Below are 19,184 nucleotides of genomic sequence, written 5' to 3' on the forward strand. Positions count from 1 at the left end.
CTTTAAAATGAATATACAAAGTTTCTTTGTTATTATGATAACAGTCGATCTCCTCAAAGTTTCATCATCTAATTGATAAGGACACAAGCTATTAGCAATTACAACCGAAGGAGCTACCTCCCGCATCCGAATAATAGGTATGTGCCCTGTCTCATGCATTATTCAAAATTAGTTCAATGGTTTTGGCGTGAAAACCGGACAGACAGTCAGAGTTACCATCTCATTTATCATCATTTTCAATAAGCAGAACAGGAATTATTATGATCAATCACAATGGCACATATTATACAAAGTTCCCAAAATAGTTGCATGAGCACTCCATTTGCATAAACTGGAATGAAGATAGACAATTGCCATTTGCTTTCCAAATTGACGAATGATATGTAACGAGATAATTTTAGTAACTTCCCGTGTGGACGTTGATGAGGATTTGTTAAATGAACCTTTCTACTGTAATCCATATGCTGCATATACGTTTTTTATTTTCTTTAATTTGTAATTTTGTATCGGTGGTCGAGTACCCGAAAGACGTACGCATAGCAATACACTGACCGCATATTTTCTAAAACCATAACGTGTCACATGAAATACCAACACCATAATGTAAGTATCCAGCCATGGCGTAATATAAACTCTTTTACCAGTAAGAGAGAGTTTCGATGAAGACAAATTTGTCGTAAAAGTTGTAAGTCCAATTTAATAAGGACATGCTCTATCTTATTAAGAACTGAGCACAGAAATCTCCGTCGCATCGCAGTTACTGAGAAATGACTAATATAGGAATAGCTCAGCACAAAGACCTAAGTCTAGGTATAGAAAATAACAAGAAATTAACGTCAAAGCAGGATTCTTATAAAAATACTTCGCTTAATTATAGCGTCAGCTGAACGAACGTTGCATTTTTGAAAAATAATAAAATTCCCATGTTATTCTGCAAAAAGGGTACCTAATATAAGTAAAATTCTTTATAAAATCTAAACCTCTTTTAATTTAATGTCTAAAGTAAAGAATCTTTGGAATGACTGTTGAAGAATACGTATGACTCTAAGATAATAAAGGTAGTTATTTTCTCATTTCATTTAATTTAGTTTGCTTTGTAACTATTATCTACATTCTAATGAAAAAATATTTCATACAAGATGTAATCTAATAGAAGGAAAGAATCACATTTTTCCGACTCAGGCATGGCACAATGTGAAAACCAGTTCTAAATTCAAAAGTATTTTTGTTTTTAACTGTCAACTTATGAAAAGAGGACACACTACTCCCCACAATCTAATTCATTTGAACCGGTTTACTGCTTTCTCATAAGTTATATTGTGTCACACGAAAACCAACTCTAAAATGACATTACAAGGTATATTTTTATACTGAGGACAAATTGGATTACGTGATCCAGTTCAGACCAAGTATTGTAAATTCATGGCCTAATCACACTCGCCTTCAGTCACAAATATTTTTAAAAAAGGAATTCTAACTTTCTGGTCACGAATCAAACCACATACTAAAATTATTGTGACATTTTTGTGACGATGCAGATTATAATGCATATTTTATATCAAACTTAGAGTGTCCGCACACTATAAACTTTTAGTCGGCCGATTGTTTGTAGCCCATAAATCAGTGTGAAGATAAATAGTAGTAAGCAAATCACATTACAGAGATCAGGTATTTAACCGTTATCAGAACTACTGAAAACTGTGATTGGAATCAAGATTTTCTTTTAAAACAATTGCCTACCATCGGGTCAACTGTCGGCCGACTTTTAAGTCTGCGGTGTACGCGCACATAGATATTTAAAATTTGATTTTCGACCACAGAATTAGATAGTTCATAGAGGTGAAAAATTTAAAAGGAGGTTTTAAAATCGACTTTGCATACGTCTAGACTTGTAGTGAGGTATGTCACTAACCCTAGTTAATATGTTTCCAAGTAAGGCCAAGTCTTTTAATAGCTACCTTGTAGAAAATAAGCGATGTCATGTGCATCCTTATGTTCACATAGTGCAGCGCATTGTTGCAGTTAACTTCAGATAAATTGAAATGATGTAGTTATTTTCTATCTTTAACTTTGAGAACTTTTAAAATGCTTTTTTGAAATCTTTATTGATTACTTTGTCTTATATACACAGTAAAGTCCGTATTTTTTTTTCAAAATCTTTTATCACTTTCAAAACCCTCCTGAGTTATGTAGGTAGGAGAGTTACTAGGTTCAATTATTTCTCCAGTACCCAGCTTGCAAGAGCTTATATGGATAAAAACACTCTTCACCGAACTTAAGTCTTAGTTTATCTAAAATAACGAGATCTCCAGGCACTCTTAAGATCGAACCTAGATAACAAAGTTAAAAAACACTAACAAGAAAAGTATGAAAAATATTCTCAGCTCATTTTCCTCTTATCCTACGCTTTATAATGTGAAACTAAATTGAAACTCTTTTTCACTTTTAATAGCAAATATCGTGCATTACTCAGGCTCTAACAAAATAATATGGATCCTTCAGGAATTACATATAACAGTGCTAAGCCTCTTGGGACACATATTTTTCGTACCAGACTTCATACTCAACATACATTAGCTTATGTGCTGCTAAAAATGTATATTTATATGCAAATAAAAGAGTCATAAAGCTATGGAGGGTTTAGATATTTTTAGGATTTGGTAAACAATATTTTTGTTAACCGGTCAACTGCGTCTCGGACTTGTAAATGAAAGATTACGTTGCTTCTAATCCATGATGATCTTTTGGCGGTAAATAAATACAAATCTAAAAATAAATGATAAAAAAAATGCAAATCCTATAACATCTCTACATATTACTGTTCATTAGAATTAGTCCGATGAAAAATAGACAGACGACAAGCATACATAGAAGGGACCCCTTAGGCCCCGGAACACTGAAGCGTTGAAATATTAACCAACAGAATTGATTTCATTGACTTTTTAGAATTTTATAAAAAAAACCCCCGACCCAAAAAAAGCACGCAATTATTATGACAAAAGGTTAAAAACGCTAAACCCTATAAAAAGCAAAAAATAACTTTTCCTGTCCCCCGACACGTCAAAATTTAGTTTAGTCTGACATGCTTTAGTTGGTACTTACGTAGTGTTAAAAGTTAGTTTTTGCTTTTTATAGGGTTTAGCGTTTTTACCCTTTTGTCATAATAATTGCGTGCTTTTTTTGGGTCGGGGGTTTTTTTTAATTTATAATTTAATTTTATTTCATGCTTTTTGAAGGAGCTCCTTAATTTTTCCTTCTTTCATTTAATTTCTTTTATTTTAAGATGGGGTCGCTATATGCGATCTCGGCCAAAAGAAGCTGTTTAACAATCCTCATGACAAACCAGCTCTGGGAGAATTGCACAGATCGAGAAACAACAAAGATTAACCTTTGGTCATTCTAGATTTTCAGCAAAAATATAAATCGGTTTATCCGTTTCATTCCGGCATTCCAGGGTTTCATCCGCCACATCCCATTTCCAGCATCAGGTTCTCGTCAATCGGAAACATGAAGAGAACTCGTCAAGACAAATTCAACGAGCCCAAACTCGATGGGTTTACTAAACGGCAGTTCAGGGTTACGTCTCCTATCTTCGTGTCCTAACAGCAGACCAGCTCAGTGGTTCCAGAAGACTTTAGTATTTCAAATTTCAGATCTCACATATGCTTGCAAGTAAACTGAGCGTGTAACATTCCTATCACACCTAACAAACGAGCTGATGACCTTGAAGACCTGAACCGATTTCCACCAAACATAGCTAAGAACACTCCCGAATGACATTCCTTTCAAACAAAAAAAACCGCATTACAATCGGATCATCCGTTTGGGAGCTACGATGCCACATACACACACACACACACACACAGACACGTCAAACTTATAACACCCCGTCGTTTTTGCGTCGGGGGTTAAAAATGCTATTACCTACTTTATATTCGTTCACTTTTCTGCGCTGCAGCCAGGGCCTCAAAAGACAGAAAACCTTAAAAGTCTTAAAAGTCTTATAAAACTTAAAAATAAAACGAATGTGACATAGTTACACAACTTATTCTACAATTTTATTCTGCGTCACAGATGATGTTTATTTCAGAAACTATGTACTATATAACGCTGTGCACTTGAAACGACAAAAGACATACTTTAAAAGAATGCTTGTCTACCTTCATTACGGAAGAAGTTGAAATATATTTTGTTTTTAAAATCTCGACGCAACAAGAGTGATGTTGTAAGTTAGACCGTTATGTTCTGTGACACCGCACCTATCTTTTAAATAGATTAATCGAGATTTAATGCGGTTTTGAAGTATCACTTAGAGCGCCCTGCATACTGAACACTAAAAAGTCGGCCGACAGTAAACACAAAACGATGGTTACCAAATATTCTATTAAAGAAAATTTTGATTCCAATCAAAGGTATCAAAGGTTTCAGTCGTTTTGATATCGGCTGAATACCAGATATTTTTGTTATGCGTATTATTAAATAATAAGAAGTAAAGGTATTTTTTTTTTTTAAATAATACTCTTTCATACAGTCGCAAGAATTAAACGGTATACTATGAAGGCGACACGAGGAAAATTAAGAAGTTTAACCTAACGCTTGCATTTAATAGAGGCAGATACAAGTTTCACAGTCAGATGAATTTATGCACTACAATTGTCTAAAGGAACATTGTAGTAGTATAATCTTAGAAGAAACTTTTATTTAATTACTTCTTGTTGCACATGATTAGTGAAGAAGTGTATGCAACTGCAAAAACAAATAGCATTTTCCGTATAAGAGCATGATTTTTCAATCACCATATAACTTTGATCTGAAGAATATGTTAGAAGCTTTGACAGCTTTTTACAGAAAAATTGTGAAACCGCCATATTTAGTACTCAGGAAGAAGCTATCCGATCGAAAAGAAAATCCTACACACATTTTATTCGCTCGCATCAGTATCGAGTCCGTAATCGATACAGCCATTAAAATATCGAGCTACAAATCAGTAAAACGTATCGTGTCGAGTCGTGCGTTAATAGGAACCAAGCAAGCGGGAACGTGCGGTATTGCAGCTAACATCATGTGGGGCCAGGAAAGCAGCGTGAGGGCCAGTAAACTGGCGGAGAGTGATGTGTATCTGACTATCCTTTTCCCAACCATGTTGAGGTCGGCTTATGATAATCTATACGATGCAGCTACCCTGTTACCCTGGCAACCCAATACCTCTTGGGAGGACTGGTTGTCAGATTTTCGGGCTTCTGACTACCCGTAAAGACTGCCGAGGATGTTCAAATGATAGCCGATAGCGACGTGCAAGATAACCTGCAAGAAAGGTCATAAAACCAGATATAAACGTTTACTGTGAAATACGGTTTTATGAATCATCATGTCTCGAAGGACGTTGGTTTTATTAATTCAAACTTCTTAAGGTTTTAGAATTTGTCTCACCGCCTTCTGGCATCTACCTTAAAACGAGTTTTATCTTTGCATATTGGGTTGAAATGTATTTTCAGAAAAGACCTACATATCCCAAATAATTTGTGGCCCCAGATTTAGCGGTGAGAGTCGCGGATTCGTGAAGCTGCGGTCTATCACGTCACATGTTGCGGTCGGCAGTGGATGCGGCCAGCTTTGTTTCATCTTGCTTTATATAATCCTATGCAGTTTTCGTTGGTGTAGCTTTAAGTCATATCTTTTAAAACGGTACCTCGTGTTATGATATTTAGTGGAATAGAGACATTCAATTCTGAGATTCCTTGTATGCAAGTCTTAACTTTTTTTGCAAACAAAGGTATATTATAGTATGTTTCTCATAAATATTAACCTAAGTCCACAATTTTCCTTACAAATCAGCCTGTACTCAATAATATTACATTGCATCGTCTACTGAATGTCTTGTTTATTACAAAATTCCTGCCATACCGGGCTATACGGCTTAATTGCTAATGACAGCTGAATCCTAAAGCAGCTACATATATGTACATATATACTCATACATACGTACAACATAGGTCTAGACAAGTACGAGCATATCCGACAATAATCCGTGCCAATCTGATTATGGTATGAAAGTAAGGGCTTCTTCACACCTACCACAACCACACCTCAGCCACAAACACACCACAACCACGCCATGTGACGACAACGCCACCACCGGCGGCGGCACCGCGGCCTCATCGCCACGACATGGATAAAGAAGGATAGCAACAACAATCTTTCCTCCATGACTATGTCAAGCCGCGTTTCCTCTACGGAGAATATCTGCACATGACCACATAGATACCACAACGCAACGACAGCGACAACGCAACTGTAAAACGCCGCTGCGACACTAATCACACGTAGCCACAGCTTGACAACATTTTGTCGCTACGACGTGGTGTGGTTGTGGGACGTGTGAAGAAGCCCTAAGAGCGATGACCGAGGTACATCGGCAGGCTATGTGGCGATTGAAGGATTACGCTCGTGAACCGAACCCCGGTATCTTGGTGACGAGACGTGCTTACCAATTCTCTTAAGGATAAGAATGTGAGCGACTTTGCAAATGACGTTATGAAAGTATAAGCTGTTTTTTTTTCTTTAGAACCCGTAGTCTAACTATGAATCAGGATTCGAAGCTTATCGAATAAGACGTGAAATTGACAATTCGTTTTAATCATTGGTGATTAACAAAATTGCCTTCTCCAAGTTGAAAGTTGAACTTCACCGAAAAGAAAAATCGAATCTCAGCGGAGAGGAAATTATTAACAATTCTTTTTTATTTAGAACGGGAATGTTATCTCCTGACAAACCAAACCACATATGTATTAAAAAAACCGGCCAAGTGCGAGTCAGACTCGCGCACGAAGGGTTCCGTACCATTATTTATAAAACTGACAAAAAAATCACGTTTATTGTATAGGAGCCCCACAAAATATTTATTTAATTCTAGTTTTCAGTATTTGTTATAGCGGCAACAAAAATATATCATCTGCAGCTCTCTAACTGTCACGGTTCATGAGATACAGATGCCTGGTGACAGACGGACGGACGGACAGAGGAGCGAAAACAATAGGGTCCCGTTTTACCCTACAAAACCCTGTGTACGGAACCCTAAAAAATATTAAAGTCTTTTTTCGGTAATAGTTTTCAGTTCAAAGTAAAAACTGTTTTACTGCCCTGTCTTCAAATCATCACACACAACAAAATTATATAATAATTCACAAGTTCGCCTCCATGCAGGCCGGCACCCGGCAGTACATGTATTCATCAAACATGTCAGTTATCTATCGGATCTATTACCCTATGCACTCTCCTAGCGTTTCCTTGCCTTCTCCCTTTCCATTGTATCTAGTACTGGAAGCTAGCACTGGAAGCTAGTACTGTATGGTAGTACTGGAAGCTAGTACTGTATGCTAGTACTGGAAGCTAGTACTGGAAGCTAGTACTGTATGCTAGTACTGGAAGCTAGTACTGGAAGCTAGTACGCTGAGCTAGTACTCCCCGCTAGTGCCACTGGCCACTGCAAGCCGGCACTGCATTGTGTTCGAAATTAGTAGCTTACGATAACCTGCAGGTATTATATAGATAGGTAATTGATATCAGCTTAGTCTAGATTTAGACTGAGTTTAGGCGTTATAGAATCCGAGTTAATTAACGTTTGATTAAAGTTTGTTATTAGTTATGTTATGAGTGCAAAGGCCACCATTGATGAATAATATACCGCTCGGAAACGTGAACTTTTAAGTCTCAAGCAAATACCCAACAACCTTGAGCAAGCGATTTGACTTACAAAGTTCTTGAAAATCGAAGTGTACTTAAGTACTAGACTGATTTATATCAAAACTCTTAAGAGTATTATATGTTTTTTAAGCAAGGATGTACCTTTATACTGCAGTTGTAGGTTTAATCATCCATTAAGCGCTAGTCTGTCAAGAATTTTCTCAGCCGCCCAACATTCTCTGACGTGGAATTGTGACCAGTGGTACAAAGGTACCGTAGAGGACACGGCTTAACGTCCCACGCACGAGGGCTTAGCACCGCCAACTATCAGACTCTGAGCAGCTTTGTGGAAATTTCTTAAAACCCACAACGTGTTTTCAACCCGACCAGAGAACCGAACCTGAAACCGCAGGCTGTAATACCTATTCTTTGTACCTGCATCATGTGAAATGTCGTCATCAATAAAATTGAACGATTGTTTTTCTCGTGCCGATAGTAATGTGTAAATAATTCGTATTTAAACCCCAAATATTTATCGGAAATTAACCCGTGAAATGTTTATTCCCACAATTGGTAAATGCTGAAAATACACAATAATACGAAGTATACATTTGTAAATAAAGAATAAAGTTCATGGCCTCACGAGGTATGTACAAAATTGACATCATTACTTTAATTGGAGATCAATTTTCTGCTTTAGTTTATATCATTTTGATATTATTACGACTTGTCCTTTTCAATGTGAATAGAAAATATATTTCTGTTGAATAAACGAATAACATTATTTTGTATTTTCTTTTATTTTATTAGGATAAGTTTAATTATAGCGGCGGCAACGCTGACTTGAAAGCGCCCTCAGCCGAGGTACCTTATTGCAGTATATCTTCCCTATTATCAAGTAGTTATGCAGTGTATCATTACTGGACAGTGACGGATTGACGAGCATGGAAAAGTGCAACCACAGCCGTTCAGTGACTGCACTTTCCACTCTTTAAAATGACATTACCCGTCCACCATTATAAATTCAATAGTCTGGCTTGAACCGCCAATAACTACAGAATTATGTGCCATTACTGCTTGTTTCTAGATAAAATATTAACGTAAATATCACGTTTGTATGATGCGCTTGTAATTTTATTGGAAAATCCCTACTTATTTACGTAAGAATTGTGAATGTTGAATGAAGTTGGAATTGTTCCGTTGAAGTTTCGAAATAAACTTTGTATTTCCTTTTACATTTTTTTCATCTGTTTGGTATGTTTAATTTATTGTCTTCTATCAAAATATCTAGGAGCTTAAGTTCCTAGTTACCTTATGATATGAGATAGAGCAACTAGTATACCATGAATTGTAGCCATCCATCCAGAAGAGGGACGAAAGCTCTACTGGACCTACCTACTTTCTTATATATATTTTATAACCATCCCGATAATCTTAGTAGCATCTTTTTTGCCCAATATTACAAAAAACGTCTTATTAATTCTTTAAGGTTTTTTTTAAATATCTTTTCTTGTTTAGAACTACATTGTCTACGTATTTAATGCGCAGAGAACACGAATGGCGCCAGGGGCCGTAGCTAGTACAAGTGTACGTATTTGTCCAAGCTCCTTACTGTTGTTATTTATGTTCAGTTAATGTATGTTCAGTTTATTTACTTATTATATGAAAGTTTGGCTGAATAGAGGGACTCGTTAATAGTTAATATCGGTCGACAGCTTTGTGGAACTTCTAATTCCATTATGTTCCATGAGCTAAATTAGAATTACCAACGTCACTCCTAATCTAGCTTAGGGAATATTGTTTATGTATAGGAGATTCATAAACTTTGTAAAGGGAATCTCTTGGTATGACAATGTCAAGTCCTATCTTTCTTTCCTCCGTGGTCATTTCCAATTGAGCAAATAACTATCAAAATTTTATAGATACGTGGACATATTTATAATTCATCAGATAAAAAAAAAACGAAAATAAAAATCTCCCATAAAACTCTCGATTGAAAATAAATTAGACGAAATGTACCAAAAAATAAATGTAAATACTGACACAAAATGGATTGTTATCACGATAACAAATGGTATCGGTTTATAAAACAACGAAAGCTTCGTGAAAGTTATTCTCAGAACAAAACCCAATGAGGTATTAAATCTCCAAAAATTGTGGCACGTTTCATTCACGGAACACACGCGGTTTAGGGAACGTCACGCCGATGCGGATACATTGTATCCTTATTCTATTCTCATATAAAATACCAAGATATTCTCCTTTCAGAATTACGCATACAAGTGTCGTGCACAAGTTTTTATTTATAAATTAATTCTGTTCACATGTTTACCATCGCTACGGCCTGTTTATATGAGATTAGGCATTTATTGATTAAATTCTCACAGCCTACGCTTGGTATTTATTCGGAACGATTTTGCATTACCAGACTCATTACACAACTTCCAAGATAGCGTAAACTTTAAATTCAAGACCGATTTATGTTGCTTCAAAATTTATAGAAGCCGATGCCCTCGGTAATTAAAATAAAAACATAACACTAAAGTTATATAATTTCGTAGTAACACGCGACGAGAAATTGACGCGGTGAGGAAAGTACTTAATTCACAGTTGTGCCGCACTTTAGTAAAGTTTGTGGAGGCTTTGTGAGGAGTCGGTGAGGGTCGTGAGGCCATGGGGTCGGACACTTACCTTCCGCGGTGGCGGCTGCATGTTGTCGCTGGTCGCCGGACCGTCGGCGACTGAGTGTCGGGAGCACGACTAGGAGCGGATCGATGCCGCCGCACGGACGCGTCTCCACCCTCTGCCGCGGCCGTCTGCTCGCCCTCCGAGACTACGCCGCGCATGCCCCTACCACCCGAACCTTGCCATATCCACCCCACGCGTTTATGCTTTATTCCTTTTTTAATTTTCAAACATTACTCTCATTAAGGAAAAAATAAAAAATATTTTTTATTTGCTATTTTTATTCTAAGTTGGCGTTGAAAACGCGTTATGTGACGGAGTTAGTAAGCTCGCTACATATTCGTAGCGTCCCTTCCCTAGCACGTAGCGCGTAGCATCACTCGTAGTCGGCGATTCGATCCCGTTGTCAAGACAACCCCAAAAGGCTGGGGTTTGACAGGAGTCACCACTCTATTTTGACCCCTTATTTTTCGACACTGAAACGCTTTAACATAAAACGCAATATTTTACGTAACTGTCTAAAGTTCAATCCAAAATATAACCTCCAAAATATTACTAATATAATATGCTGACAAGATAATGATAACTTAATAAACATAAAACTCGTATAGTTCACGTTATAAATACTAAATGCGCGTGCACTCGCACACCCCTAACTTGTAAACACGACGCCCGTCATTAATGACATAAGTCTGTTTCGAAACATAGGTTATAAATTCAGTAGCTTTGCCTGCAAGAAACAATTTATTTTACCTTTAACTAGTTTATTATTTACTCTGTGTAACATACACTGCAGGGGAAAAGCATACACAGAAATTCACGGTTTTTTTCGTTGTAAAAATGTCGTCAATGTTTTGAAATTTGACAGTAGTTATCGATTTTTGATTTGTGACCCAGTAGCCAACATTTGACTGTCAAATGTGTAACCTCATTACAAGTACAGAGTGGAAGTTTCTGATTTCGCGTTACCAGAATGATATTTCGTGGAATCGCAATGATCGCTCGGCGAACGTTGTGGTTCCATGAATGACGGAATGATAGGGCTGAGCGTTGATTAATTATTTTTAAATAAAGTACGTAGTTTATGAAAATGTATTATATAGTAATAATATTCAGCGTGTTGGCATCAACCCCAAGTTCGCCTTCCAAAAATCCGGGACTCTGTAGTCCCGTGGTCGGTTAGAGACATATAAGTAAGAGGAGTTTAAATGATTTCTTTCTACGTAACTATATGAAGAAGAAAATTAGAAATTTCGCATTCGATAAATGTCAATTTTGAAATTCTCTGCGTGTTGGTTTAAAACGACAAATTTAAAAAAATATATATATTTACTATTTCATTCCTAAATTGAAACTTTCAAGTGTATAAAGAAAAGGTCTACTTCTACTTACCCCTCTGTACTCAACTGTTATTGATCACAATAAAAAATAAGAATAGGTGAGCTTAAACAAGTTGAATATATATGTCCCCTACATATTTTATGAATTTTAAAGTAAAACACGTTTAGAAAAAACGCAAAAACTTTAACTCTGGTAATAAATATCCATACTACGCAGGATAACATGCTATATAATATATTTTTCTCGCGGTTCCACCCGCATACCGAGAGAGCAATTCCCGCATTCGGATAAAAAAGAGCTTAGACTCATTACTACATATTCTGTGTACCACATTTTACCGTAAAATAAGCATTTAATCGTCGTATTTATCGTTTTAATTAATAATTTACAAATCAAATACAGTTTTCTATTTTATCCGTACTTCGTTCATGATTACAGTAAACCATGTTATGTAGTAAACTGGGTTTTTTTAACGACGTCAAAAATCATCAAATGACCCCTCCCGCTTTGGGTTAGCAGCGGTGAGAGAGTGTCAGACTCTTACTGGTGAAAACCGTCGTGTTCCGTCGTAGGCCTTTTAGGTACCAGGGCCCCGGTAACTCTTTCGAACAATGCCGCAGCCCCGGAGTAAACTGAGTTCAAATAGCTTTGTTGTACAAACATGTACAATGTTTTCAGGGGACCTGGCTTGTACTTATTTGTACATTGTTAGAGTACCCGCGTCCCGTATGAACTACTGGCCATACCAAGATAAAATATAACCTATTAGTAGGATGTTACTTGGGAACAGTGTAGCTTTCCAACACTGAAAGAAATTTTCAAATCGTTCTAGTACTTTCGCAGCATTTCAAAGATACATACAAACAAACAAACAAAAAATCTTAACTGTTTATTTACTAGCTTCCGCCTGCGACTTCATTTGCGTGGAATAGTGACTTTCGGCAGATTTTTGGTTTTACCCACATAGTTCACGATCTCGCAGAATCTCTTCAAAAATGAAATGTGGAAGGTATATTTTGTAGGGAACATGAACCATAGCGCGATCTTTCGATTTCGATCCCAACGGGTCTATTTAGGTATCTATACTCCGTTCGGGCATTTTCTTTGTACTAAAAGTTTTATTATATTGATATTATTTTATTCGTACCTTTTTACTATTTATTTACTTTTCCCGATGAATTAAAACAATAACATGAATCGAATTGATGCCGACTTTTGACCAATAACTGTACATATGTCGGGAATATATTTTATTTTTACTGTGCCATATTTATTTATTTTGTTAGAATTCCTGCGGTTTCATCGACTGCAGAGAACTACGCCTCGCTCCAAGTTTGAGTCAGTCAACTCTTTTTAGGGTTTCATACCTCAATAGGAAAAAGGTAGCCTTACAAGATTACTTTGTTTTCCCTCCGTTCGTCTAGCTTCTTTATTTCAGATTTTTTTGAGGTAGGAAAAAAAGAGGTAGCAAAAAGCATATTTAGACATTGTCCATTGCACCTTTCTGACGCGATTATTTTATTACTTACAATAAAAGGTTACTGATAGTCAGAAGCCAGAAAGTCTGACAGCTTACCAGGGGGTGCCGGGTTGCCCGGGTTCTGGATTGTAGAGGACCGCTAGGCAGCCGCTCCATGTAAAACACTGGTCCTCAGCTGTATCCGGTGAATATTGGAAGCCGGCCCCAACATAGTTGAAACAAGGCTAGGCAGATGATAATGATGTACGAAACCATCGCACTTAACAGGTTATTTTAATTTAGATTAACCCATAACTTGAAAAGCATCTAGAGCTTTACATAGGTATTTGACTGTCAGTCTTACAAAAAAGGTCTTCTGGATTGTACTATGTTTTATCAAAATGAGTATAGCAATTTTGTCACGATTGTGAACAAAATCGGATCAGATAATTTATTACTATCTGTGCTTGATCACTAAGAGTACACGCGCACTATATATATAGGCCCATAGCTTGCTTGGGCTTATAAATCAGTATGAAGATGGATAGAAGTACACACGAAAATACCTATAACGATTAGGTATTTGCACGATTCACAAAAAAAAAACTTTTTGCAACCACGGCACGGGGCCAAAAGTCTACCGTATGCGCGTATTCTTAGGTTAAGAAGATACAAATATAAATTCGTATATCTAATGTCCAGCCTTAAAGGTTTTTCTATTGCGAAAAAACACAGCAACATTGTCAACAGTGAAATTTAGATTCATTACGTTGAATCAAGCTGGATGTCTGCAAAAATTGCATGTATTTGTTCCGTGAACCACGAACCACTTTTGTGTACTCAGAATTCTACAAATGCTATTATGTGCTTAAAATAGAAACTGTTGAGTACCTACAGAACATTGGACAGAGATGTCTAAAAAGTACTTACTAATGTTCTTTTATATATGTTTTATGTTTATATATATTTTGTATATAGTATTTTATTTTTAGATTTATATAAAGATAAGTAGTTTAAGTTTGTATATATAGTGTGTACATTACATAAAATAAAATTACAGTATTCTTACTAAATAATTGTACCTAACACTTACCTTCATTTAAAGGAATAAAATAAATAAGAATCCTTTTTTGGTGGTTTGTTTGTACAAAAAACGCTCCGAAACTAAAGAACCGATTCGAATTTTTTGTTCACTGTTGGAAAGGCTAACATATATAAGCTATATTTGGTCCCGGTACGGGCAGCAGGTGCAACCGTGGATACAGCTAGTTTGTTACAATGTAAAAGACAGTTATGTCCAAAACTACTGTACCCGGAGTGTTGAACTCCATCATCATTGCCTTTAGCCGACTAGTCTGTTATGGTCCACTCCCAGTATAACCGGAAGCAGTTGAGAACCAGTGATATACATGGATCGACTGCCTATCTAACTTACCTACCCAGTTACCCGATTCACTCGATACCCCTTGGTAAGACTGGTTGTCAGACTTTCTGGCTTCTGATAACCAGTAACGGCTATAATCTCCTCAAGCCACAGAAAACAGCACTTCACTCTCCTACTGAGTAGTGAATCTACTGATATTAGTAATTATAACTCCGTTCCAGTAACTAATTATTATGTTGTCGCACAAAAACGTCGCTAAAACTCGACGGACACTAAACTCAAGAGGTACGTTTATTTATGCCACACATACCTACAATGAACCTACAATTAAGTAGAATACATTGTGTGTGGTATGTTCTGGTTTTTTAACTCTTAAAAATACCTTGTTTGTTTTTACATAATTTTCAGATAATATCTGCGTCTCAGAAGACACGATAAACTGGTGGGTCCCAGCTGTCATTTGAACATCTTTGGTTGTCGTTACGGGTAGTCAGAAGCCAGAAAGTCTTACCAAAGGGTATTGGGTTGCCCGTGTTACTGATGTGAGGAAGTCAAATAGGCAGTTGCTTCTTGTAAGCTCTGGTACTCAGCTTCATCCGGTTTGACTGGAAGCCAACCCCAACAGAGTTTGAAAAAGGCTAGGCAGATGACATAATTTCTCAGACGTAAGAAGTTTCCCAGACATACCTATTTATTATTTTTGTTAACACGCCTGATTCTCCTAATATATTATATCATGTATGATCGAGTATTTGAACAATGCCGCTTACCTTTTCGGACACAGTTCTAATGCTACGCGTGTTCAATTGTTTTTTGCTCTTTTTATATATAACCCGGACATTGCGGTCCTTAGCTTTCGAGCTAGTTGTCCTTCTGTTTATTCACTCACATGCACTACTGTTGATTACACAAGTGCATCAATAATGCACTTGCGGCCGGCTTGCCGTGGCCACGTAGAAACAATGGCGAACGTACAAAATACCTTATTTAGTCATGATGGAAATGGAATCACTAATACTAGGGCTACTCAATAATTGTGCATTGCCCTGTAATATGGAATGAGGAGAAATTACATGCCTATATTTAGTTTTCTAGGAACATCAATTGGTTAAAAATGCTGCCTTTATTTCACTGTAGCAATTGCAAACTTTTACGGTCGATAGATAGTTTGGGCTCATAATTGAGTATCAATTACGCAAATTACAAAGATCAGGTATTTAGCCGGTATCAGACCGACTAAAAGTTTCGATTGAAATCAAGATTTTCTTTTTAAAAAATCGCAGCCGTCAGCCAGGTAGGTGCGTTAAATTGAACTGTCAACTCAGTTGACGCAATGGTCACCATGCCAGACTGACAAAGAGTGTTCAGGATTCCACTTACTTTATAAACATTTGACTGATAACTTTTAACAAGTCTTGCTAGTATTTATTTCACTGAAGTATGTACTTATATAGAAATTTTTCTGCAAAAATAAACTAGCGTTGTCTTCGTACTTTCAAAGTCACATGTCAACTGTTTTTTTTGGTATCTTCATTGAATTTACCGTACAAAAGTGCAACAAAAATTTTGTGGAACAATAGGCTAACCTCTGTGGCCTGCACTCCGTTAAGTAACTTTGCATAGCTGTGACACAATACAAAGCCACTTTGACGTAGTTTTTAATATTCCTACAAAATTGTGGCGTTCACTTCTAACCGCGTTTATAAAATGGAAAAACTAAAAATGCACCGCAATGTTTTAAACATTTACAGTAGTTTTCTCAAACAAACACTCGTCGCGTAAGTAATGTTACGTTTTTATGAATCTTAAAAATTAATCAAAACAACCACAAACATTGTTTAGAATTTTCTATCTACACGAACTATGTGTTGTAGTTCTGTATGCTTAATTTGCATTGATTGATAAAAAAATAAAATAAAAATGTACAATGACGTATTGTTATCGAAAAAACTTACTAACACCTTTTTATTCATGTATTTCGTCATATTTAACATTCAGGCAATGATATCCATAAAGTGAAAAATTATATCACATCATTTTACCTGATTCTAAAATTAGGATTATTATTTGAAAGCCATGAAGCTTATGTCAAACTATAAGGGTCTATGTCAGAAGAAGTTAATTCACTGAATATCTTCTTGTTACAAATCTGCGTTACGTTTTAATTAGGGATGTGCACAGTTCATGCTACGTCGTAGCAGCGTAGCTTATTGTCGTAGTAAAATTAAATTCATAGCACATGTATTTTCTTTCATAACAAAGTTTTCCAATAATAAACCCAAAATCATTTATTGAAACTTGGCTCCAAAACAAAAACGACAAAAGACAGCCCTCTAACCTTCACAATTCATATTATTCAATCAAACTGAAAATATTTTTAAGGGCCAACTAAAAATTACTATTCTAATTAAAGTCAACAAATATAAGAAGAATTCTTCAAAGTGTCCATTTCTTGTTACCGCAGAACTGACGAACTTACGGAACTTTTTTATAAGAACTTACAAACTCACTCTGCACTCAAACGTTTAATTATTGCACTGCAAAACTAGAACACTTGCCGCCACCTGAGACGTTTTCTGCGTCATGGCCCAACAAAAAATATTTTTAATCTCAACAGTATAAGTTGTCAGTTAATAATGTGGAAATAAAGGACGATGGGCGTTTTGGTACCCTGTCCAACAGTGTTGATTCTAGTACCATTGCGTAGGTCTTGGCAAGCCAAAAAATGTTTACTATGACGACTAGTCCCAATTCCTTGTCCATTTCGCGTGACATCGACTAATAGAATGTATAATGTTCATAAATCATCAACGTAGATGTAGTTCTTAAATCCAACTGTATTGAATAAAAACTGGTAAAGTAACAAAAAAACAAGAATTTGGCCTTCTTAGAATGTTTGCCTGCCCACTGCTTTAAAAAAAGTCTGTGCGCAAACCTTAGCAGTTCACGCAGAATATAGCATATGTATTTGATGAAAGTCTTTCAGTATTTACAATCAATTAATGTTTAATGATTATCGTGTTTTAATAACAGGTTTTTTTTATTTCATATAATGTGTAGGTACATGGAAGCCAGTATGTTTAAAGATAGTATGCAACTAAAATGATTAGTTGTGTTTTCAGAAATGTTTTGAACTTTTGTCAAATCAGATGACGATTGTGTTTCCGTAGTATGACTCCATAGACTATTACAACCTTTAGATTATAATAGAGTGTATCTCAAACAATTTAAGATGTATATTAACTGAGTTTAAAATTATTATACTGACGACATATGCCTCTTAATGAATTTGCATATATGGATGACATACTTGTTTCTATGTCGATTTAATTTTTATCGTTACTCGGATCGGACAGCTAATTGAGGCAAGCCCCATAGTTTTTATTATTGTTCACGTAAATACCTTTCTAATGATATATCATACGTTACTGTTGGAGCGGGTACCAAATCCCATACAAAGTGCCCATTGTCCATATGCTAATTGTTGAGGTATAAGAAGATATGTTATGCAGAACATCATTGTCTGCCTAACCTCTTCTTAGATTCAGGTGAGCCACAAAACTAGTCAGTGGGGCGCACCAAAGCCAAAGCCTGCCGGGGCTGCGGGATTGATCGAAAGAGTTACCGCGGCCCTGGTACACGATGGGCTTAAGAAGGAACATGGTGGGTAAATCCCATAAAAAAGTAACTAAACAGGTACTTGTCAAGATTAATAAGCACCTGAAATGTGCGTTTGACCACTTATACACAACCCGTCGAACAGCTAGTGCAATAATAATGTAATGTAAATATTAATTAAATGATAAATAAAATTAAATATGGCTTAGAAACCACTGTAGCAACGATTGCCAAGCTATTGTACGTACCCAGATATTTAAACGACGGGCAAATAAAAAGCAACAGTAAGGTTTACTTACATTAACTCTCGGCCTTTTATGTGCACTACCATATTTGTTTTCATAGTAGCTCATTGTGAATACTATGTATTAAAAGAACAAATGTTATTTCTTAAAAGCACATCTACACGACACATTTGAACGGGAAAACATCACTTTATTTTTATGTAGGTAGATAAAAAAATGGCACTAACACATTATCGGCATCATTGATAAATATAACTGTAGTTAATATGTAGTTAAACGTTAGTCACAGTTATATCAACGTCTTCACTGCTGCAGGCATTTTCGATACTGAAGCTATTTATCTAACTGATAATCTGATATAATGTGTTTATAGCATTATGATTTCTTTTAGCAAAGATTACGCGCACGGCCTCGTTAGTTCTTGTTTCTGAAAGATAAACGATCGTTGAGCGTTTGAACGATAACTGATTTATTAATGTTGATAATAATGTGTTACCGGGCTGTCCTTGTTTACGTCCAGCCTAGTTTCATGTGTTTAGCTGGGAATTTTTGGTGACGTATAATTTTATCTTAGGGAAAATTGTAAACTAAATAATGGTAATGGTATGTAATGCCGTCCTCTCCGATTATCGAAAACGGTATTTTTTTATATAATGAGATCAGCCAGCTACGCAGAACATATTATGTCCGTTTTTATGCAAAATGGAACCACTCGACAAATTTCATTTTTTACTTTTTTTGAAGAATACTAATGTAAAAGTGGTCTAAA

At 36.2% G+C, this 19,184-nt stretch overlaps 1 protein-coding gene across 1 annotated transcript in view; it reads right to left on the reverse strand.

Annotated features, from left to right (window-relative positions):
- The window catches only part of LOC124645026 (protein nervous wreck-like), a 111,824-nt gene extending 93,202 nt beyond the window's left edge, over nucleotides 1-18,622 (reverse strand). The window contains exon 1 of the mRNA XM_047184765.1: nucleotides 18,470-18,622. Within this exon, the coding sequence (XP_047040721.1) occupies nucleotides 18,470-18,523 (54 nt within the window). The 5' untranslated portion in view covers nucleotides 18,524-18,622. The remainder of the gene's footprint in view (nucleotides 1-18,469) is intronic.
- Nucleotides 18,623-19,184: the final 562 nt, after the last annotated feature.

The sequence above is a fragment of the Helicoverpa zea genome, chromosome 31 (genome assembly GCF_022581195.2).
Source record: "Helicoverpa zea isolate HzStark_Cry1AcR chromosome 31, ilHelZeax1.1, whole genome shotgun sequence".
Classification (NCBI taxonomy): domain Eukaryota; kingdom Metazoa; phylum Arthropoda; class Insecta; order Lepidoptera; family Noctuidae; genus Helicoverpa; species Helicoverpa zea.